Source organism: Vulpes lagopus, chromosome 4 (genome assembly GCF_018345385.1).
Source record: "Vulpes lagopus strain Blue_001 chromosome 4, ASM1834538v1, whole genome shotgun sequence".
NCBI lineage: Eukaryota > Metazoa > Chordata > Mammalia > Carnivora > Canidae > Vulpes > Vulpes lagopus.
Genome location: NC_054827.1, coordinates 133,235,610 through 133,259,893, shown reverse-complemented (window position 1 = coordinate 133,259,893; position 24,284 = coordinate 133,235,610). Strand labels below are relative to the sequence as shown.

Genomic DNA, 24,284 nt, shown 5'->3' with positions numbered 1-24,284 from the left:
AGGAGCCCCATGGGGCTGGATCTCACAATCCCAAAATCATGACCTGAGCCAAAATCAGGAGTTGGACACTCAAATGACTGAGCCACCCAGGCACCCCAACAGATTCATTTCTTTAAAAACAACATGGGGAGTGTCTGGGTAGCTCAGCTGGTTAAGTGTCTGCCTTCGGGTTGGTCATGATCTCAGGGTCCTGGGACAGAGCTTCACAGCAGGCTCCCTGATCTGAGGGGCATCTGCTCCTCCTTCTCCCTCTGCCTGCCACACCCCCTGCTTCTGCTCTGTCAAATAAATAAAATGTTTCAAAAAAAAATTTTAAAATGTGTATGGTACTTAAGAGATGGCTCTTTGTATAAAAAATGTTAATTATCGCGATTAAAAATAAAATAAAAACAACATAGAAGACTTATTCCATGATGCTGAATCTGCTATGTAGTATTCATGTTTCTTTTTTTTTTTTTAAAGGATTTTATTTATTTATTCATGAAAGACACAGAGAGAGAAAGGCAGAGACGTAGGCAGAGGGAGAAGCAGGCTCCAGGCAGGGGGCCTGATGTGGGACTTGATCCTGAGACTGAGGATCACGCCCTGAGCCAGGGGCAGGTGCTCACCTGCTGAGCCACCCAGGTGTCCCTCGTGCTCTTTAATTCTGCTCAGTTCAAAATAAATAAAAACAATGCAATTCAAATCCATTCATCATGAACACATAGCCTGTTTGAGCTTATGAGCAGTATAGGAACCAGATATTTTAAAGTAAGGCCTCTGGTATTATAGGGGTTATAAGTATTTTTTTCTCATTCCCATATTTCCTAGAAAGAAGCAGTTTTGTACAAGGAAATATGCTTTTCCTTTTCTTTAGATTTTATTTGACAGAGAGCATAAGCAGAGGGAACAGGAGGAGAAGCAAGCTCCCTGCTAAATAGGACCCTGGGATCATAACTTGAACCGAAGGCTGATGTTTAACTGACTTAGCCATCCAACCCCCGCCCCTTGCTTTAAGACTTATTTCATTTTATTTTTTTAAAGATTTTATTTATTTATGAGCGACAGGGTGGGGGAGGGGCAGAGACACAGGCAGAGGGAGAAGCAGGCTCCATGCAGGGAGCCCAACGCGGGACTTTATCCCAGGTCTCCAGGATCACGCCCTGGGCTGCAGGCGGCGCTAAACCACTGTGACACCAGGGCTGCCCAGACTTATTTATTTTAGAGGGAGAGTAGGGGGAGGGGCAGAGGGAGAAGGAAAGAGAGAGAATCCCAAGCAGACTCCCCACTAAGTAAGGAGCCCAACGCATGGCTTAATCCCCCACAACCTTGAGATCATGACCGGAGCCCAAATCAAGAGTTGGATGCCCAACTGACTGAGCCACCCAGGTGCCCTGGGAATATTCTTTTTTGATATGAAAATTATTTTTAAAACTACACATACTATTTTTCATCTCTACATATTCCCTGCTTCCCAAACATCTTCTCCCACCTCCCTTTCAAGAGACATCTTAGTTTGGCATCTGATGATTGAAAATGTTTTCTGTAGGGGCACCAGAGTGCACCTGATTCTTCACTCAGCAGGGAGTGTGCTTGTCCCTCTTCCTCTCCCTCTGCCCTTAACCCTGCTCCTGCTCTCTCTCAAATAAATAATATGTTAAAAATATTTTCTGTATAATAATTCTGATTAACACCCATTCTAAAGCAGAAATAGTTAAGCAAAAAGTAAATACAAACACTGTTGAAATGTTTATTGAACCAACATAGCCCATTTGTTTGAGAAAAGATATGTATGCAAAGTTAAGTTCCCCAGGGGAAAAGATCACGTTGATAACTCCAGTTTCTAAAAATCTGAGCATCACATAATCACAGGTAGTGTTTATGAACTTTTTAGTGGGGAGAAAAATCAACTCTATAAACAGATTTGGAACTGAGACAACTATCAAATGAAATGGCAGGAAGCAAAAAAAAAAAAAACTTATTTTATTAGAATTCTTTCTGAGAGGAAAACTAATATTGCAAAAACATTTAATGAAAACTTAGTTTTATGGGAGTTCAGATATCTATTGACATATAAATGAAAAACTTTAGCCTAAAATCATTAATTATTTCCAGCAAATTATGTATTTCACAAATTTTGCTAAAGAATACTTAAGTATCACATAGACACTGACATCATAACCATGCCAGAGCAATTTTACCATTTTTACATGTATATGAGAATTAATGATCTTTAGTATCTGGGTACATTCCAGGTCATAGAACAAAAGCAAAGTTTTTACTTTTGTGTGTGTTCAGTAGTTACATGTCTTAAAACTATTAGATATTATTCTCTCAAAGCAAATGTCCATTAATCCTGTATTCTAGGAAGAAATAAAAAAAAAAAAAGAACTAAAGAAACATTAATTGCAATCTAAGTTCCTAGAGATTCTCAGAATCCCTACTTCTGAATATTGGCCCCATTGCTATTACATAAATATTCTTCTTGTAACTTAAAGTTCTCTCTATGGAATGTTTTTAGTTAGGGGTAAAAAGTCTTACAAAGAAACTGTTTAATAAGGGATGTAAGCATTTTACTAAGCAAAAGATGCTTGCTTCATTTCCCACAAAAGCCAAACAAAACAATACATTACTAATGTTTTCTATTTATTCATTAATAAAAAGTGCATAGTACAAGCCCTTTATCCCAGTCCAAGTACTCAGTAAAAGATTACAATAAACCCTGGATGGCACAGACATGATTTGTTTGGCATGATTTAAACATTTAAAAACAGCAATTAATATTGAGTACATCACATGACCACTTTCGCTTTTAACAAAGTAATCAGACATGGCAACAAATACATCTGATTTTTCCTTTAGAAATATTATGTTAAGACTAAATCTACTATTACAACAACAAAAATTTAACCCATTATGTGTAAATTCTTCATTTCTCCTTCAAGTTGCTGTTTTATGTCTTAAGCTGATAAGCTGGTCAAAGTTTAGCACATATTTATTTAGAGTGACAAATTCAGAGTGATCAATTTCCAAGGTTCCTTTGAAAATATGAGAAATCAGTAATTCTATAAACACTATCACATCACATACCACAATGACACTAAAAGTAACCAGGGAATAGCTGAACCTAATACTTACTTTGGAAAATCTCTGCAAGTTATTTAAAAAATGACTTGCTGGCCATGGGATAGTGCTTAGATAGATACATGATAAAATCTTTTACTATACACAGTTTCAATGTTAACTTTTTCCATATGGAAAGCAAGAAAACATTTTGTATAAGGGACATTAAATGACTCTAAAACAATATAAACGTAATATTATTTGTGGAATATTTAAGAGCCAAAAGTGATTAAAATATGAAGCTTTATCTTTCTTTTTTCCAGATTTAAAAATGATTATAGCCACAGTTCAGGTGAATGTTTACAAGCCAAGTAATGAATATGAATGTGCTAAATAAAAAGGCCACATGTAGAAGCTTTAAGAATTAAATAGAATAATATAAGTTACTAGTTAGATTACCAGGAATACTTTATATGCAGTAGTACTCAGTCTTTCTCAGGAATGCAGAGAAATTTTACAAGCAAAAAACCCAAAACTAAGTATTTCTCTAGGAACTTTTGTTGCTAATTAGATGGTCCATATAGAAAAGGTTAATACACTAGAGATGTACTGTCAATTTAGTGTATGTGACAGAAATGAAGAACCAGGAATAAGAATCTAGATTTGTAGGTCTCTAGCTAACACTAGACATTCTGTTTCCATGTCAAGGCCAACTGGTTTCAACCAAAGCCAGTTCTCAATTATTTGTGAGCCACAGATTCAGTGAATGCATCAGTATCTCTGCCACAGACTGGCTTTCTAGCAGCTTAGACAACAGAGTATTAGGATATATGTGCAAGCCTTCAAAGTCCTGGGGGCAAGGGCAGAAAAAGGAATGCTTATGGAGATTTAGCTCCATCAAATGCCATCCCTGCCCTTTCTGCATTAAATACTAGAATAGCTATAAAGCTGGGAAGGCTTCCAGTAGGCCACAGCAAGACAAAGAACCTTAAATCTATGGTGCTCATTTATCCAAGTTTTCACTTACCTTGTTATGATATCTCTCAATTAGCACAACTAATTAAGAGTAGGTTATATTACGTCAAGAAGTTGAGCACAAAGCTAAGATGCACAGAAGGAACGCAAGCAGTCAATACTGGATTATATAATGAAATGAAGCCCTTAAAAAGTGTATGGCCTAAAATGTAATCATAATAAAGGGGAAAAAATACCCTAGGAGCGTCACACAATTGTATCAGAGACTCTATTAAAACAGTACAATGATATAGAGAAGTTTATTAGTTCATACAAGTAATTTCTCAGATCGATACAGTGAAAAGCTAGACTGATCTGGGGGGAAAATCCTTACACTAATAGCAAAATATCTTCTAGTCCCCATAAACCATCTGTAATCACTTGCTAAGAAAAAAATTCCATAACCACATAGGTCATGCAGACTTCTTATGCCATGTGTATTCATTTTCTTTCAAAGTGAGCAAAACAATGCAACCTTTTACTTTTTATACATTTCAAAATTTTACTTTTATTAATGGAGCTCCCCACCCCAATCCATCTTATTACTAAAGAAGAATGAGATAAGGGGTGAGAAAAAGATCCTTGATTGCGTTTTCATTTTCCTCCTTTTCCCTTGGAGTAAACCAAGAATTCATCAAATATTTTCTAAGTCAGAAGGATAACAAAAGACTCAATTTTTTCTTCACAGAAAAAAAAAACAGACTAAATAAGTAAATAGCATTCAAATGTCAGTAACGAAATAGGCCCCCATTACAGCTTTAAGATAGTTCCATTTAACAGGGAAGTGTTAGAACGGAAAAGAAGGTTCCTGAGAGGCACCCATTTAACAAATAAATTATAGCTTAAATTATTACTGTATAGAATATACCTGGCAAAGGCAGAAAGAATTAACTTTTTCCCTCCTTTTGCAAACCTTGTAAGGCTATAATGGACTGTAAATCATCCACCATATTTAAATCACGTTTATTTAAAGTTCTCCTAATATTAGACATTTTTGTGGGAATAAAAAACTTAGTAAACAACTATTTCATTTCTTTTCCTCTCCTTTCCTAGCCACAAAAGCCAGTTGTAGTGGATGACACAGATTTGTAAAATATTCCAAAGGCTGCCACAGTCCTAAGAACTAGAAAAAACTGCCACCCACAAATAAACTATCAAGGTAAATGTAAATACAGTGTGGTTCTAATTTTTTTTTTCATACAATCTCAGACAACCCCAAGTAACTTTATAAATACCTTATGAAAAAAAGCAATTTTAAAACCTATCAAAACTATTTAAAATATTTAAAGGCAGAGATCTCAAATTTCCTTCAATCAGGCCAGAAATCATCACAAAATATTATGATCACAGTTACAAATAGAATGAGTGGAATGTTTAAGTTTAGGATAACCAAAAAAGCCCATGTAACTTTTTTAATATAATTATTTACTCAAATATACTGTAAAAAGGAATGGTGACAACACAGGAAGCAAAAATAAGCTTGCAAGTGAAATTTCTAGAAGCTCATGGAAACAATACCATCCCATATTGCAGATGCAAAAGGAAAAACAGTCTAATGGGGTTAAGAGTACTCTGGTCATCTTCGTTCATTTGGTCGTGCAAGGTGTTAACTATTTTCACTTCCCGTATCACAAAGTTAGTCCACAGGAGGGGCTGGTGGATCTTGTCCCTGGCATTAGAAAGACAGAAATTATGGAACTGATTTCTTGAATCCCAGTGCAACCAATCTAACACACACAGTAAGAACTGAGCAGCGTGCCCCCACCCTCCAATCTCTAATCATATACCTATTGGGACTTTTCATGTTTTTGTATGAGGAACTTAGATTAATACTATAATTCACCAATGGTTGTCTCATTCCTCCCTGTAGCACAGAAGTAATAGGACTTGGAAGAAACTGCTCTCCCTCACAGCACCACAGGTGACATTTAAACCAACAAAGCATCTCTCCTGCTTAAGGTGACTGGGCACACACTATAATCAAAGTGAAGGCAGAGACTTTTGCTTCTCACTACAGAATGTCAATGAGGAAAGCATGTGGCTCCAGCTGCTACTGACAAGCATTCTATGACCACAAAGGGAACCCACTTTGAAACGAAGCTGATGATAGGAAGAAAGAAAGTAGGTTTTTGAGGATACTGTTAAGCAATCTAAACACTGACCCTACCTCTCTGGATTTTCTGATGTGAAAACCAATAAGGCCACTTGTTTAAACCAGGCGGAGCTGATCTTTTTTATTTGCAAGAGGAAGTATTTGAACTGGAAAGGAAAGATCAGAGCTTTTAGGAATCTTCAGGAAGATTTCATTTATTTATTTTACTCTGACATGCTATATGAGGCCCCAGTTGAGAGTGGTCAATTTTTCTGCTTGAAATTAGTCAGTATGTTTTCTTGCTTATTCTTAGGGCAGTATATTTCTTGCCCTACTATCCTAGAACTACTGGCCTACAATGAAATAAGGTTTAGGGGCTGTCATCTTAAATTTGTTACTTTTAATGGCTTCTAGACCAGCTTATTAAGTTGGATTTCTTTAGCTCCAAATGTTGAGGAAGTTTCTCTTTGATATTAAAGTAACAAAACTGTATGTAGAAAGTAAGAAAAAAGATTGACGAGAAAGCATCTCATCAAGATAATATTTTATGGATACCTTTTCTTCAAGAGAAACAAAAAATAAATTTAGGCTTTTTATATCGTGCTAATGATGCCTTCTTTCTTAAAGTCAACATGGCTACATATCTAAATGTTTTATTCCTAAAAAACAAAAAACAACAACAACAAAAAAAACACTGGGCAATTATCAATCCACATCTGCTTTCTCCTACATAAGAAATTAGTTTAACTTCTAATTATTAACAAAATAAGATCATGGAAAAGAAATTCTTTTAGGAATTCCACATGAAGGTTGGAGAAGAGAACTAGTGGGATAATTTGGTGTTCAACAAGTGAACTCATCATGTAAATAAATACCTTTAAAGAGGTAATATCCAAGTCAAATAGAAAAGGAGGGGGATCCCTGGGTGGCTCAGTGGTTTGGCGCCTGCTTTTGGCCCAGGGCGAGATCCTGGAGTCCCGGGATCAAGTCCCACATCAGGCTCCAGGCATGGAGCCTGCTTCTCCCTCTGCCTGAGTCTCTGCACCCCCCAATAAATAAATAAATAAATAAATAAATAAATAAATAAATCTTTAAAAAAATAGAAAAGGAAAAAAAATATAGATACTGGTTCTCAAAACGATTAAAATGAATCCTTCAATGAAGTTTCTGTTAAAGTCAGCACCAAAAACTCCCTATTGGGTCACTTTATTTATCATATTTTTTATCTAGAAGGTTCTAAAAATGGTAGTAATCATGACTATCAAGAGTTACCAACATGAATCATCCTACTTCTCCTTTGTCAGTTCAGTTGATCTATTATGCTACAGAACTGGAAGAGCTTAAGAGAAACTGGATGGGGAAACAGGATTTCACCAGATAGGCTCACGGCCTCTGTTGCATTTAATAGCTAGAACAGAAGGTGAGAAACCAAAGTAGAGGGAAAAACACTTGAACTGTAGCTGATAAGAGAATTTAGGGAGCTGGAACCACGAGGAGGGGGTCAACTGTGAGGAACTGCGGAGTAGAACGCTGATATTTGAGAAATACTGCCGTGTATTATTATGAACTGGATACTTTTTTATATTAAGAAAGACCAGAATGCAGGTGAAGATGGGAATTTATTTTAAAATTCTTTTTGGGCTACTGCTTTTCTCTGTATGTAACTCCATGAAGACTAAGCCATTTGGGGTGGCAAGATTTATGAGGACTGCCCTGGAAGAACTTATTCTGTGAGTTAAATCTTCCTTTTGCTAATTTTGGTATTTCAGTCGAAACAAACTTATCTCATTCCCAGGCCACACCCATCCCTTACCCAAATGAATTTCTAATCCATAACACTTACATTATGAGGACTGGTTGGCTTGCCAGTTAGGTTGGATCCTCTTAGATTAGGAGGTCTCAGTAGAAACAAGATCACTGCAATAACCATCCAGGCCATCAAGATCATGGTAATACTGATGCCATTATCACCAGAGGGCCCTGGTACTAAAGACAAACAAAAAATATATTTGCAACAAAAACTGTAGCATGGTTATAATACTGTTAGATAATGTAAAAAGAAATTCTAATATTTAAGTGTCAATTTCAAAAATTGTATTAAAATTTAAAAATTGTATAAATAGGGGCACCTGGGTGGCTCAGTTGGTTAAGCCGCTTTCTTTGGCTCAGGTCATGATCCCAGGGTCCTGGGATCGAGCCCTGCATTGGGCATCCAGCTCAGCTGGGAGTCTGCCTCTCCCTCTCCTTCTACTCCTCTCCCCTGCTTGTGCTCTCCCTCTCAAATGAATAAATAAAATCTTTTTAAAGACTATAAATAATCTTAAGAAGTACAATTATAAAATATTACATTTTCAATTTCCCTTTCCTCTTGTGAGAAAATCTATATACTAAACAGTATAAAATAGTCATAGGACAAAACCTATTATATGAAGATTTTAATATTTTGGTGTGATTGAATTCTTTGAGAGTTTAGAAAAATTAAGAACTCTTTCAAAAAAAAAAAAAAAAGAACTCTTTCTACTCTAAGAATCCAAGTACACTCTTAATTCTGCATATAATTTGGGAAGGTTCATGAACCCACAAAACCACCAATTCCTAGATATACTGAGATCTACAAAACCCAGGCTAAAACCACTTGATATACAATAAAAACACTCTACCTTCAGGAGAGGAAAATTCTGCATTTTAATTATAGAAGCAACATGAAAAAATAATAGAGCTTAAGGAAAAGGGACCATCTGGGCTGTATAATATATAAAGATCCCTTTCCTGATATTCTCAAACAGAGATAGTAATTTGGCTGCCTTTTTTTGTAAAAAGAAGTTGGATTCAGATATAGATATTCTAAAGTCTATGCATTATCAAGAGAAAAAAAGTCAGGGCGATGTGTATTGATAGTAGTCTCTCCCAGCTCCTTAAGGCCATATCTTATTTAATCCATTGTAACAAGTACCTAGAACGGTGCCTGGCCCACAATATGAGCTTAACAAATTTCTGATGAAACAGACTTATAATTGATGTACATTAAAGAACTCAGTTGTCAAAAATGAAAATTATAGATTAGATTTCTTTTTTTTAAAAATTTATTTATTTATGATAGTCACACACACAGAGAGAGAGAGAGAGAGGCAGAGACACAGGCAGAGGGAGAAGCAGGCTCCATGCACCGGGAGCCCGACATGGGACTCGATCCCGGGTCTCCAGGATCGCGCCCTGGGCCAAAGACAGGCGCCAAACTGCTGCGCCACCCAGGGATCCCATAGATTAGATTTCTAAAGTAAAACATAGTATATCTACGTGGTTACTAAAGTTCAGGACTATAATTGTTTTGGTTTCCTTGCCTGGAGAAAAAGTAAAAGAAATCCAGGCAAGATATTCAAATGAAGCTGATGTACTGCACTGGGGTATTTGGACCCAGATCTCACTCCCAAGAAGGGAAGGGTTGGATAGCATTACTGAGGCCAAAGGGTTAGTGACCAAAGGGAACAGCAGTCAAGCAAATTGCTGGGTTGGCCCAATAGCAGGCTGGATAGGAATGGGGCCTCTTGCCCAAACCTCCATCACGTCCCCAGAGCAGCTAATACAGGACTCCAGGTAATCTAAACTGCCCTATCACACAATGGGTTATCACACAATGCAATAGTATTTTTTCCCCTCTATATCCACATCCATTCCCTTCTTTGTTCTCTCCCATTATACTAAATTATAGTGCTCATTTTCCATGACCATTCTCTCCTTTGTTTTCTATACCTTACCACTGCCTCATTTTCTTTCTTACACTTACCACTCCATACATGCTCGTTTTCCTCTTCCTGGCTTTTAAATCTTGGAATTTTCTTGGTCAATTTTAGGTTTCCTTCTCTTCTGGCTCTACGTCATCCTCACCTGTGGTTTCATTTACCTTCTGTATGCAGACCACCTCTAAATTTATATATACTCAATCCCAACTCTTCCGAACTTCAGATCAAATACTCAACTGAATGTTTACATCAACAGTTGCCTATTTTTTTAATCTTCATACCAATAGTCTTAAACTGTAGTATACATTCCAGACATTCAGCAGCTTCTTAAAAATGCAGAGGACTAAATTCACCTTGCAATTAAAATACTCAATATCCCAAACTAAAATCATGAAAATCTCTCCCAACCCCATCCTCCATGCCCCACCCAAATTGGGTCTCCATTCATCCAGCTGCCTAGGCCAGAAACTTAAGAAAACATCTATTGTTCTCTCTCAATGACCTTTTATTCACTCCATTATGAAGTTTTCTGTCAATTTTACTTTCTAAATATCACTCAAATCTATCTACTTTTTTTTTTTTTTTGAGAGAGAGAGAAAGCACATGTGAATGGGGTGGAGGGAGGGGCAGAGGGAGGAGGGGAGAGAAGAACCTTAAGCAGGCTCCATGCTCAGGGCAGATCTAATGTAGGACTTGATCTCATAATCCTGAGATCACAACCTGAGCTAAAATCAAGAGTCAGATGCTTAACTGACTGAGCCATCCAGAGGCCCCATCAAATTTATTTATACTGGCATTCCATACCTGCTCAAGCTAGCATCACTTCTTGTCTGATTTATTGTGATGGCCTCTTAACTCATCTCCCTATACCTATTCTTGCCGTCCCTAATTCTATCCTCTATGCTGCTCCACGAGTGGTGTTTTTTTAAAATAGCAAATACTATTTTTATTACTAATACCTAAAATTTGAGTGGTTACTTTGAACCAGACATAATCTCTGTTAATCCTTTTCATTTTTTTTTTTTTTAAGTAGGCTACATGGGGCTTGAACTCACAACCCTGAGATCAGGACTTGAGCTGAGATCAACAGTTGGACTCTTAACCAACTAAGCCACCCGGCACCCCAACTATTAATCCTAGCAATCTTATTTTATGGTAAGTACTATCATATTTTCATTTTATAGATGAGGAAACTAGGGAAAAGGGGGTTGAAATCCCAATGTCATACAGTTAGTATGTAGCCAAGCTGGGATTTTAATACAGCTGGTCTCATTCCAGAGCCTGTATTTTTAATCACTTCGCCATGTCAGAATCTCTGACAATACCACAGAGTGATATTACCACAGAGTGGGATAGAACCCTGAAAGGTATTAGTCCTGTGAGTAGTGCAATTGGAAAATACAGATTTAAAAGAGATATTTTTCTTTTTTAAAAAATATTTTATTTAAATTCAATTTGCCAACATATAACACTCAGTGCTCATCACATCAAGTGTCCTTCTTAATGCCCATCACCCAGTAATCCCATCCCCCACCCACCACTCCTTCTGTAACTCTGCTTCTCAGAGTTAAGAGTCTCTCATGGTTTAAAAGGGATTTTTGACGCATAAATTTATAACTAGGTAAAATCAGGTTATTTAAAGCTAGTCAAAGAAAGATAACTATGACTTCTATACATTATCGTTTCTTATAGTACCCCTCTCTTTCAGAAATAAAATGCTAGATTAATTGCATAGGCCAGAAGTACAACCCCAAATTATACAATTTGGAAAGTAGGTCTCTCTCCCTCTTTTTTTTAAGACTTTATTTTTTTAAGTAAACTCTACATCCAACACGGGACACAAACTCAAAACCCTGAGGATCAAGTATCATATGCTCTACTGACTGAGAGAGCCAGGTGCCCCAGGTCTCTTATTTTTTGATACTCTTTGCACCTCAGATCATCAGTTTACTAATTCACATCTTAGACAAAGCAGCCCTAACAAAATGCCTACTCCCCTGTAAGATTCTCATAGTGATGTTACGGTTTCTCAGTTCTCTTTGTCTCCTAGCTTGGTTCTTATTGCTGCCTTTCCTTCCTGCATACCCTGCTTAGAATCCTGCTTGTAACACATCTGTTGACTAACCCAGTGACACATTCTCTACTGCCTACTGCTTCAACTTTGAACTCTTCAGCCTGGTCTTACCTCATATGATTTGGCCCTACTCATCATATTAACTCTTAATATTTCTCAGAAAAAGCATCCTCCTGCTCTAGTCAACCCCATTATCACCTTCTTTAGCCAGTGGTTCCCTGGCCTGACTATGCATCAGAATGGCTTACGATGACATCAGTACCACAAATTGTATGGACCTTCACACCATCTAAATTCTGGAGCAGCTCAGGGATGCCATCAGGAACCAATGATATTTGTAAAGCTTACAAATATTAATGGGCACAATCACATGAGAGATATAAATCTGTTTTCTCATTGCCTGGAAATTATCTGCCTTCAGAGAGTAAACACTTTTTATTCTATGGTCTCGTAAGATGTCAAATCAAAAAACATAAAAGGGCTCTATATATCAAAGTACAGCATTCTGTTTGCTTTAGGTTTAACTGTTTAGTTACAAGCAAATGTATTACAAATAGCTTGCCAAATGGAATATTCCCAATGACGCTCTTAACTTAGCTGGATACCAGAAAGACGGAAGAGTAGACAGGGATGCTCCCAAAAGATTATTTCTGTAAACTGATACAGGTTTCCAGGGGAAAAGTAGAAATAGAACAACAGTGCAAGTGGTGTATTAGCACCAGGAGGCTTTAACTCCACAATTTTGGGGTTGTAGAGAATAATTACATTATCCTCAGCTTGGCTACCTGTTTTCAAGTTGATGTACTCCAGAAGTAAGCTAGTGATAGAGCTGGTTTCCATACAACACTTTATCTGAAAGGCAATCTTTCAGAAGATTAAGCAGACTGGTGTCCTGCTCTAGAGAACAAAACTATGGGTGAACACCACAGTGAAGTAGAGGTTAGTTCAATATAAAGAATCATGCAGCAACTGAATCTGCTAACACATGGCAGCTAAATTCTGCTACCATACAAAGTAATGAGCTCCATATTCAATTAAATCATCTCAAATACATGCAACACACCATGGCAGGCACAATGGGTATTGTGACATAATAAGAAATATGTAATTATTCTTCATTCCAGATCCTGGCACAGAAATTCTAAAACCCTTGGAATTTCCTGAGACATAGGAGAGAAATGTCATTTATTATTAATAATAAACCTGAGTTTATGCTAATGAGGTGATTTTGGTGGGCCCCTACAGAGCTTCAGGATAGGGCCTGGTTGCCAGAATTTGACCATATAATTAGAGAGCTAGAACTTTCAGCTCCCCTTAACCTCCAGCCAGGAGAGGGGCTGGAGATAGAGTTAATCACCAATGGCCAATGATTTATTCATTCATGTCTACAGAATGGAACCTCCATAAAAACTAAACAATGGGGTTTAGAGAGCTTTCTAATTGGTGAATCCCTCGAGGTGCTGGGAAAGTGGCACACCCAGAGAAAAAGGGAAACTTTGCACCCCTCCACTACATACCATGCCCTATGTAACCCTTCTATCTGATCATTCTTGCATTGTAACCTTTATGATACACTCGTAAGGTAAGTAAACTGGTTTCCTGAGTTCTGTGAGCCATTCTAGCAAATTATTTAACCTGAGAAGGTAATTGTGGGAACTCCAGATTAATATATATTTTATGAAAACAGCATAAACTCACCAGAGATAATTTAGAATACAAAGAAAAGTAATTCTATCACCCACAGGAAACAACTGTATAAACCATTTAAAAACATGGCTTTCAGAAAGGATTTCCATCAAATGCTAAAAGAAGCAGGGGAGAAAAGCTGGCCAATATAAGTAAATATTTAAGCTCTAGAATTTTGTCTTTATAAAATTTAGATTAAAGAAATGAAATTTCACTCAAAGAAATGAGGTTTAAGGTGGGGCTGGCTCAAGCATCACAAATACCACAAATGTAATAAATACTTGTTTTTCCATAAGGAGTTCAATAAGATTATTTTCAACTAGAAAAACAGGTTTTAGCTTTACCGGCTAGGAGAAAATTTTGAGCTGCTTATTAGAGGGCACATTGTAGATTAATGAATGCTACTGAAAAAGCAACTTAAAGAAATCTGGAGTGGAGGAACCACCACCACCACCCATCATCCTAACAATCTAACACAACATCTGCACATTACCATTACTTTCCTATCCAGAGCATATAATCATCACCAACCTGCTGCACCAATGGACAATGTTCTGGTAAAATTTCTACTTTGGGCTAAAAACATACTGTACTAGCTCCTATTCCTCTAAGCTGTTATATTTACAGAGTTTAATGGGACACTCAGTTCACACAGTGGTAATAATAATTAATAATGTAATAACAAGTATACTTTTTATACATTTTAATAATAGTACCTTACTGTGTTATATATAACACTTTATAATAGTACCTTACTGTGTTTTAGCTTCATATACAAAATAAAGTGGAGCTCAGCTTCAGGAATGCTAAGTATAAAATTAATAAATGAAATCTGGTAATATGACAAAAGCCTTAAAATGTACATAAAATGTAAGAGGGGCAGTTAAAATGTTGGGATTCAGAATGGGATCAAACTTCAGCTATTATCAACTTAAAATAGACTCTTAAAGGTGTTATATGTAAACATCAGGGCAACCACACACAAAAAAATCTATAGTAAATACACAAAAGATAAAGTGAAAGAAATATAAGCATAACACTAAAGAAAGCCATCAAACCACAAATGAAGAGGGCAAGAGAAGAAAGGAACTATAAAAATGGCCAGAAAACAATGAACACAATGGCAACAAGTATATACCTATCACTAATTAACTGTAAAACAAACTAAATTCCCCAATCAAAAGATACAGAGTGGTGGGGCACCTGGCTGGCTGAGTCAGTAGAGTATGTGACTTTTGATCTCAGGGTCATGAATTCAGGAGCCCTACACTGAGTGTAGAGCTTACTTAAAAAAAAAAAAAAAAAAAGGCATAATAGAGTGGCTTGATGGGTAAAACAACAAGACTCATCTATATGCTGCCTATAAGAGACTCACTTCAAATGTAATGACATACATAAGCTGAAAGTGAAGGCACAGAAAAATACATTCCATGCAAATAGAAATCAAAAGAAAGCGGTAGCTACACTTATATCAGACAAAATCAATTTTAATACAAAGACTATAATAAGAAACAAATTAGGGCATTATATAATGTTGAAGGGATAAATCCAGTAGGAGGATATAACATTTATAAATATTTATAGGAGCACCTAATATATAAAGCAAATATTAACAGACTTAAATGGAGAAACAGACAGCAATACAGTAATTGTAGGGGACTTTAATACCTCACTTACACCAATGGATAGATTACCCAGACAGAAAATCAATATGGAAACATCAGCCTTAAATGAAGCACCAGACTAGATGGACTTAACTGTATATACAGAACATTATATAAGAGAATACACTTTCTTCTCAAGTGCACATAGAACATTTTCTAGAATAGATCAGATATTGACTACAAAACAAGTCATAATCAACTTAAGAGGACTGAAATCATTTTTTCCAACCACAGCAATATAGAACTAAAAGTTAATTTCACAAAAAAGCTGGAAAACTGACAATATGTAGAGATTAAACCTGCTACTGAACAACCAGTAGATTAAAGAAAAAAAAATATTTAAAGACAGTATTCACCCATTTTAATTTTATTTATTTATTTATTTTAAAATAGGCTCCATACCTAACATGGGGCTTGAACTCTGGACTAAGGGATAAAAGTTGCATGCTCTACCAACTGAACCACCTAGGCACCCCAGAAAAATTTTTTATAAAATAAAAAATATCCCGAAGCAAACAAAAATGGAAATATAACACACAAATTTATGTGATGCAGCAAAAACAGTTTTACAGGGAAGTTCACAATGATAAATGTCTTCAAGAAATAAGAAAAATCTCAAACAATCTAACTTTATGTATCTCAAAAACTAGGGAAAAAGAACAAATGAAGTCCAAAGTCAGTAGATAGAAGGAAATAACAAAGATTAGAGTAGAAGTAAATGATATAGAAATTAAAAACAGGAAAGACTGGTAAAACTTAGAGCTGATTCTCTTAAAAGATAAGCAAAATGGACAAACCTTTATTCAGACTAACCAAAACAAGAGACAGGACTCAACTAAAATCAGAAATTAATGAGGAGATGTAACAACTGATACTACAGAAATACAGAGGATTATAATAGACTAGTATGAGTAATCATATACCAACAAATTGGACAACCTAGAAGAAATGAATAAATTCCTAGAAACAGAGCCTACTAAGACTGTATCATAAAACAAAAAAATCTTAACAGACTGATAACTAGTAAGGAGAGTAAATCAGTAATCAAAAACAAAAACCTTCACTGGTGAGTTCTACCAAACATTTAACATTGTCTCTCATGAATAAATAAATAAAATCTTTTAAAAAAATTAAAAAGAATACCAACACTTTTCAAATTCATCCAAAGATAGGAGTTAACCTACTAAATTCATTTTATGAAGTGAGCATTACCCTGATACCATACCAAAACCAACAAGGATGCCACAAGAAAAAAAGTTACAGGTTAAAGTCTTTTATGAACACTGATGCAAAAATTCTCAACAAAATATTAGCAAATGGAATTCTTTTTATTTTATTTTTTTAAAGATTTAATTTATTTATTCATGAGAGTCACACAGAGACAGAGACGTAGGCAGAGGAAGAAGCAGGCTCCCTTCTTCTTCCCTTCCCTCGATGCCAGGACCCCGGGATCACGACCTGAGCCAAAGGCAGATGCTCAACCACTGAGCCACCCAGGTGCCCCAGCAAACAGAATTCAACAATATATTAACTGTGTAAGTATGTAAGACATACTTAACTGTGAAACCTGAACTCTTTTCCTCTAAAATCAGGAACACAATAAGAATGGGTCACTGTGGCCACTTTTATCCAACATGATATTGGATATCCTAGCTAGAGCAATTAGGAAAGAAAAAGAAATAAAATGCAACCAAATTTCAAAGGAAGAAGTAAAAGTGTCACTATTTGCAGATGACATTACATATAGAAGACCCTGAAGAAGTCACTGAAAAGAGGTTAGAATAAACAAATTCAGTAATATTGCAAGATACAAAATCAATATGCAAATCTGTTGTGTTTCTATATACTAAATATAACTAGCAAAAAGAGAAATTAAGAGAGCAATACCATTTATAATTACATCAAAAAGAATAAAATACCTAGGAATAAATTTAAGCAAGGAAGTTAGAGACTTTTATGTTGAATCAGTAAGACACTAATGAAAGAAATTAAAGATGACACAAATAAAAAGACATTCTATGCTCATGGACAGGAACAATTAATATTGTTAAAATGTTCATATTAGAGATGCCTGGGTGGCTCAGCGATTGAGCATCTGCCTTTGGCTCAGGGCGTGATCCTGGAGTTCCAGGATCGAGTCCCACATCAGGCTCCATGCAGGGAGCCTGCTTCTCCCTCTATGTCTCTGCCTCTCTCTCTCTCTCATGAATAAATAAGTAAAAAATCTAAAAAGTCCATATTACTCAAAGCAATATACAGATTCAATGCCATCTCTACCAAAAAGTCCAATGGCATTTTTCATAGAAATCTAACAATCCTAAAATCTGTATATAACCACAGAAGACCCCGAAGAGCCAAAACAATCTTGAGAAAGGAAAAAAAAGGCTGAAGGCATCACACTCCCTGATTTCAAACTCTATTACAAAGCTATAGTAATTAAAACAGTATGTTACTGGCTTAAAAACAGATACATAGTTGGGGTGCCTGGTGGCTCAGTTAGTCAAGCATCTGCCTTTGTGGTTCAGGTCATGATCCCAGGGTCCTGGAATAGAGCCCCACATCAGGGTCCCTGTTCATCGGGGAGCCTCCTTCTCCCTCTCCCCCCTGGCTTATGATCTCTCCCTTTAAAAAAAAAAATACCTCAAGAGCCCAGAAATGAATTTATGCATTTATGCTCTATTAATTTATGACCAAGGAGCCAAAAATATACAATGGGGAAAGGACAATCTCTTCACTAAATGGTAGTAGAAAACTGGACCCCTATCTTATATAATACGCAAAAATGATCTCTGAATGAATAAAAGATCTGAATGTAAGACCTGAAACCACAAAACTCCTAGAAAAAAATACAGGCAAGTTATCTCCTTGACAAAGGTCTTCTCAATGACCTGAATGTCACACCAAAAGTGAAACCTACAGAAGCAAAAATAAATAAGTGGGACTGCATCAAACAAAAAAACTTCTGCTCAGCAAAGAAAACAACAAAATAAAAAGGCAACCTACTGAATACAAGAAAATACTTGCTCTTTAAAAAAGGGGGGGGTGTGCTTGGATGGCACAGTGAGTTAAGCATGCAATTCTTGGTTTCAGCTCAGATCATAATCTCAGTGTCATGAGATCAAGTCCTGCATCAGGCTCTCTATTCAGTGCAGTCTGCTTAAGACACCCTCCCCTTTTCCCTCTGTCCCTTCCCACCATGCATGCGGCCTCTAAAATAAATAAATAAGACAAACCATGAGAGACTCCTAACTCTGGGAAACAAACAAAAGGTTACAGAAGGGGAGGTGGATGGAGGGATAGGGTAACTGGGTGACGGGCATTAAGGAGGGCATGTGATGAGATGAGCACGTTATACTATATTGGCAAATTGAATTTAAATAAAATTTAAAAATTTAATTAAAAATTTAAAAAATCTTAAAAAAAAAAAAAAAAAAAGAGGTGTGTGGGTGGCTCAGTCAGTTAAGCATCTGCCTTTGGCTCAGGTCATGATCCCAGGGTCCTGGGATCAAGCCTCGCATCAGGCTCCCTGTTCAGCAGGCCTGCTTCTCCCTCTCTTCCTCTGCTCCACCTACTTGTGTGTTTTATCAAATAAGTATATAAAATCTTTTTAAGAAACTGCAAATCATGTATCTGACAAGGTGTTAATATCCAAAATATATAAAGAACCCATACGACTCAACAGCAAAAAACAATCTGATTAAAAAATTGTCAGATGATTTACATAGGCATGTTCCCAAAGAAGACACAGATAGCCAACAGGTTAAAATCAATAATCATCATGAAATGCAAACAAAATCATAATGAGATACCATCTCATACCTGTAAGAAAGTCTATTATCCAAAAGACAAAAAATAACAAGTGTTGGTGAAGATGTAGAGAAAAAGAACCCTCGTGCACTGCTGGTAAGAATAGAAATTGGTGCAGCCACTATGGAAGACAGTATGTAGGTTCTTCAAAAAATTTAAACAAGAACTACCATTATATGATCCAGCAATTCACTTCTGTTTTTTTTCCAAAGAAAATGAAAACATTAACTCAAAAAGATATATGAACCCATGTTCAATGCAGCACTACTTACAACAGCTAAGATATGGAAACAATCTATCTCACTTATGTGTGGAATCTACCAAAACAAAACAAGCTCCTAAACACAAAGAACCTACTGGTGGTTGCCAGAGGTGGGAGGTGTGGGGTGGGAGAAATGGGTAAAATGGAATGAAAAGGTAAAAAAACAATTTAATTTAAAAATGCATACAAAGGATGTGTGTTCAACTATTATTTATAATAGCAAAAAAATGTATCGGCAGCCTAAGATTCCAGCAAAAGCAAATACTTTAAAGTCTGTGTCTGGATGGCTCAGTCAGTTAAGTGTCTAACTAGATTTCAGCTCAGATCATGATCTAAGGGTTTTAAGACTGAGCCCTGTATTGGGCTCCACACGCAGCATGGAGTCTACTTGAGATTCTCTTTCCCTCTCCCTTTGCTCCTTTCCCACTTGTATGCAAGCACTCATGCACTCTCTCTAAAATAAATAAATGAAATATTAAAAAAAAAAAACACTGGTGTATCCCCCTAATGCTTTATATTAGTAACTATTTTTTTTTAATTTTTATTTATTTATGATAGTCACACAGAGAGAGAGAGAGAGAGAGGCAGAGACACAGGCAGAGGGAGAAGCAGGCTCCATGCACCGGGAGCCCGACGTGGGATTTGATCCCGGGTCTCCAGGATCGCGCTCTGGGCCAAAGGCAGGCGCCAAACCGCTACGCCACCCAGGGATCCCTATTAGTAACTATTTTTAAGACAAATATATACTGGTATGTTTATAATACAGTAATGAAAAACAGCACTTACAAAGTGATCCCATTTCATTAGTGTATTTGAAATTAATTGTGTCAGATTTCACCCTCCTGTTAATGTCATACTTCCATTCTTATAAATTATTATGGCATAAGACAGAATTGGCTTAAATGTTATTATTAGTTCCCCTAAAGTCATTTGTGTCCTGAAAAAAAAAAACGGTGCCTCACCTAATAGTGACCAAGTCTAGGGGTACCTGGGTGGCTTAGTTGGCTGAATGTCCAACTCTTGGTTTCGGCTCAGGTGTGATCCCATGGGTCATGAGATCAAGCCCCAAAATGGCTCTGCACTCAGTGGGGAGTCTGCTTGAGATTCTCTCCCCTTTCCCTCTCCCTCTGCCCCTACCCTACTCATGCATGCACACACACCTGTACATTCCCTCTCTCTCTCTCTCTCTCTCAAATAAATAAATAAATCTTAAAAAAAAAAAAAAAGCCACCAAGTCTATCAGCTATATTAACAATGCAGGGTCCATCTTCCTGCTTGGATTCTCACTTTAGCATCACTACTGCTCATAAAGCCACACTGAGAAACCTCCCAACTGTCTATGCTCTCTTGAGAATGCCAATGTCAGAGCCAAAAGGCCCAAAGCTTCCAAACCATAGGAAAGAAGGCCTCCTTCCTTCATTCGGAAGTTCCCAAAGCTGCTATAGATGCAACGAGATGTTAGAGAAAGGGCGAGGGGTTTGTGCCTAGCAGCCTTGATTATTTTCCAGTGTGACTAGCCAAAACTTCACTGTTACACATATATTTGCCAAGAAAAAGGTCTGAAACATTTTGCACCAAGTTGTCAATAATGGTTATCTTTTAGTATTCTGGAAGTTTTTTCTTATCTATGACTTCAAAATTTTCTTCAAAAAAATAAATAAATAAAATTTTCTTCAATGACCAGAGTTTGTTTCTGAGGCAAAAAAGGTTAAGTTAAAAAGTGAAATATTTAATGAGGAAACACATTACTGAAAACCACTTCCTTAAGCATCAAAGTGTAAGAAAAACTTCCAACAAATATTCATAGTCATCTGTCCTCTATTTCTGTCCACAGTGCCAAGGTTCCTCCTGTCCCATCATTACTTACATTCCTGAAGACATTCTGTATCTGTGCAGTAGGACTGGGACTGCCTCAACTACAAAGAAAAAGAAGAAAGGAAAGTTAGCCATTGGACTTAACCGAAAATGGATAATCTATATTAGAAATATGTTTTGTGGGAAGCCTAGGTGGCTCAGCAGTTTAGTGTCACCTTCAGCCCAGGGCGTGATCCTGGGGACCCGGGATCGAGTCCCATATCGGGCTCCTTGCATGGACAGGCAGAGGGAGAAGCAGGCTCCATGCAGGGAGCCCGATGTGGGACTTGATCCCCGGACTCCAGGATCACACACTGAGCTGAAGGGAGATGCTCAACTGCTGAGCCACCCAGGCATCCCAGGAACAGAACTTAATGTAAAAATATGGCATATATCCTAATTCTAAATATGAAGGGAATTAATCAAAATATTCTTTAAAAATTATACATTCTATGGCCATAGACAAACACAACAAATGCTGGTGAGAAAGTAGAGAAAATGTAACCCTTGTGCACTGTTGGTGGAAATGTAAATTGGTGCAGCCACTATAGAAAACAGTATGGAAGTTCCTCAAAAAATTTAAAAAAGAAAGAATCACCATAAAATTCAGCAATTCCACTTCTGGGTATTTATCCAAAAGGAAAATAGTAATTTGAAAATATACGCCCCCCCCCACCCCGTTCATTGCAGCATTATTTATAACAGCCAAGACATGGAAGCAATGTAAATGTCCACTGATGTATGAACGGATAAGGAAAATGTGGCAAATATATATACAATGGAATATTATTCAGCCATTAAAAAAATGAAATCTTGCTATATGCAAAAACATAGGTGGGCCATGAGGACATTAGGCTAAGTGAAGAAAGTCACACACACACACAAAAAAGATAAATACTGTATGATCTCACTTATGTGTGGAATCTAAAAACAAAAAACAAACAGAGCTTAAGGATAGAGAACAGACTCAATTTACCTTGCCCAGATCCAGCACAGGACACTATCTGTGATTTATCAGGCTCTAGCCTGATGAAATGTATTTCTTAAGTACTAAGACTTGAATGTTAAAATGATTTCTTAATTCATGAGCTGCAGAATGGACGCTGTGTTAGCAGGCATGAAAACAACACTCATACATCACCATCACAGCTCTTGTGTGACCAGGTGCACTGTCCACGAGCAGTAATATTTTGAAAGGAACCTTTTTTTTCTGAGAAATAGGTCTCACCCATGGATTTGAAATATTCGGTAAACTATTTTGTAAACAGATGTGCTGTCATGCAGGGCTTGTTTTTCCATTTAGGTAGAGTAGATTTAGCATACTTCTTAAGAACCCTAGAATCTGAGGAATAGTAAATGAGCATTGGCTTCAACTTAAAATCACCACCTGCATTAGTCTCTAATAAGACAGCTTGTCCTTTGAAGCGAGGCATTGACTTCTCCTTTGGCTAAGAGAGTCCTAAATGGCATCCTCTCCCAATAGAAGCTGTTTCACCTACACTGAAAATCTATCATTTAGTAGTAGTTACCTTCATTAACTACCTTACCTAGATCTTTTGGGTAACCTGCTGCAGTTTCCACGTCAGCACTAGCGGCTCTACCTTGTGTGTGTGTGTGTGTTTTAATAGAGATGATCTCTTTCCTTAAAACTCATGAACCAGGGAAGCCTGGGTGGCTCAGTGGTTGAGCTTCTGCCTTCAGCTCAGATAGTGATCCCTGGGTCCTGGGATCAAGCCCCTCCATCAGGCTCCCCACAGGGAGCCTGCTTCTCCCTCTACCTATGTCTCTGCCTCTCTCACGAATAAATAAAATCTTAAAAAAAAAAAAAAAAAAAAAAAAGACAAAACTCCAGAACCACCCTCTGCTAGCTTCAGCTTCTCTTCTGTAGCTTCCTCACCTATCTTAGCCTTCATGGAATTAAAGAGTTAGGATTTTGCTCTGGATTAGGCTTTGGCTTAAGGGAAGGTGGTGACTTTGGTCTTCTATCCAGAGCATTCAAACTTTCTCCATTATCAGCAATAAGGCTGTTTTGCTTTCTTATCATTCATGTTTTCACTGGAGTAGAAACTTTAATTTTCTTTCAAGAATTTTTCTGTCGCATTCACAGCTTGGTTGACTGGAGCAAGACACCAGCTTTCAGTCTCAGTTTCTGACCTGCCTTTCTCACTAAACTTCATCATTTCTAGTTTTTGAATCAAAGTGTGAGACATGGGACTCCTCCTTTCACTTGAACACTCTGAGGTCATCGTAGGGTTATTCACTGATAATGTTTTTATTGTAATATGTAATATAAATTATACATTTAAATTATAATTCACTTTAAAAGTAATTGTGAATTTTAACATATTATTAAAATATATTTTATTTAAATATATCTTAAATATTACATAATGAGAGAGTACTCCAATTATGAATATTTAAAAAATATTTTTAAGATTTATTTATTCATGAGAGACAGAGAGAGAGAGAGGCAGAGATACAGGCAGAGGGAGAAGCAGGCTCCATGCAGGGAGCCTGACATGGGACTTGATCCTGGGTCTGCAGGATCATGCCCCGGGCTGAAGGCAGGTGCTAAACCGTTGAGCCACCAGGGCTGCCCGAATATTTAAAAATTAATGTAGATTAACTCACTGCCCCATGTATTCTTTTCTAGTCTTAAAATATGCACACTTTCACATAATTACAATTATAATAACAAATATTGGAAAACTGTATGTGATAGGTACTGTACTAAGCACTTTAACTTGTTATCTTCTTTAATCTTCAACCAAGGGCTGGAGGCAGATTCTATTATTGCTATTTTCCCAATGGATAAAACTTGAGTTTTGGAGAAGGTTAGATACCCAATATAAACTTCAAATTCTCTATTTTTTTTTCCAGAGTCTAATTTTTTTTTAAGATTTTACCTATTTATTTATTTATTTATTTATAGATTTTTATCTATTTATTCTTGAGACACACAGAGACAGACACAGGCAGAGGGAGAAGCAGGCTCCATGCAGGGAGCTTGATGTGGAACTCGATCCCAGGACTCCAGGACCATGCCCTG

General features: G+C 36.9%; 1 protein-coding gene across 5 annotated transcripts in view; it reads right to left on the bottom strand.

Moving 5' to 3' along the window:
* Positions 1–24,284, bottom strand: part of SMIM14 (small integral membrane protein 14) — a 97,164-nt gene that overhangs the window by 11,977 nt on the left and 60,903 nt on the right. For 3 of the 5 annotated variants that reach the window (XM_041753085.1, XM_041753087.1, XM_041753084.1), the window contains 4 exons: positions 21,249–21,297; positions 7,992–8,134; positions 6,224–6,315; positions 2,613–5,725 (listed from right to left, as the gene is read on the bottom strand). In XM_041753085.1, coding sequence (XP_041609019.1) covers positions 5,560–5,725; positions 6,224–6,315; positions 7,992–8,134; positions 21,249–21,297 — 450 coding nt within the window. In that variant the 3' untranslated portion in view covers positions 2,613–5,559. Of the gene's footprint in view, positions 1–2,612; positions 5,726–6,223; positions 6,316–7,991; positions 8,135–21,248; positions 21,298–24,284 lie in introns of those variants that run through there. The other 2 variants (XM_041753089.1, XM_041753088.1) reach the window with 2 other exon arrangements.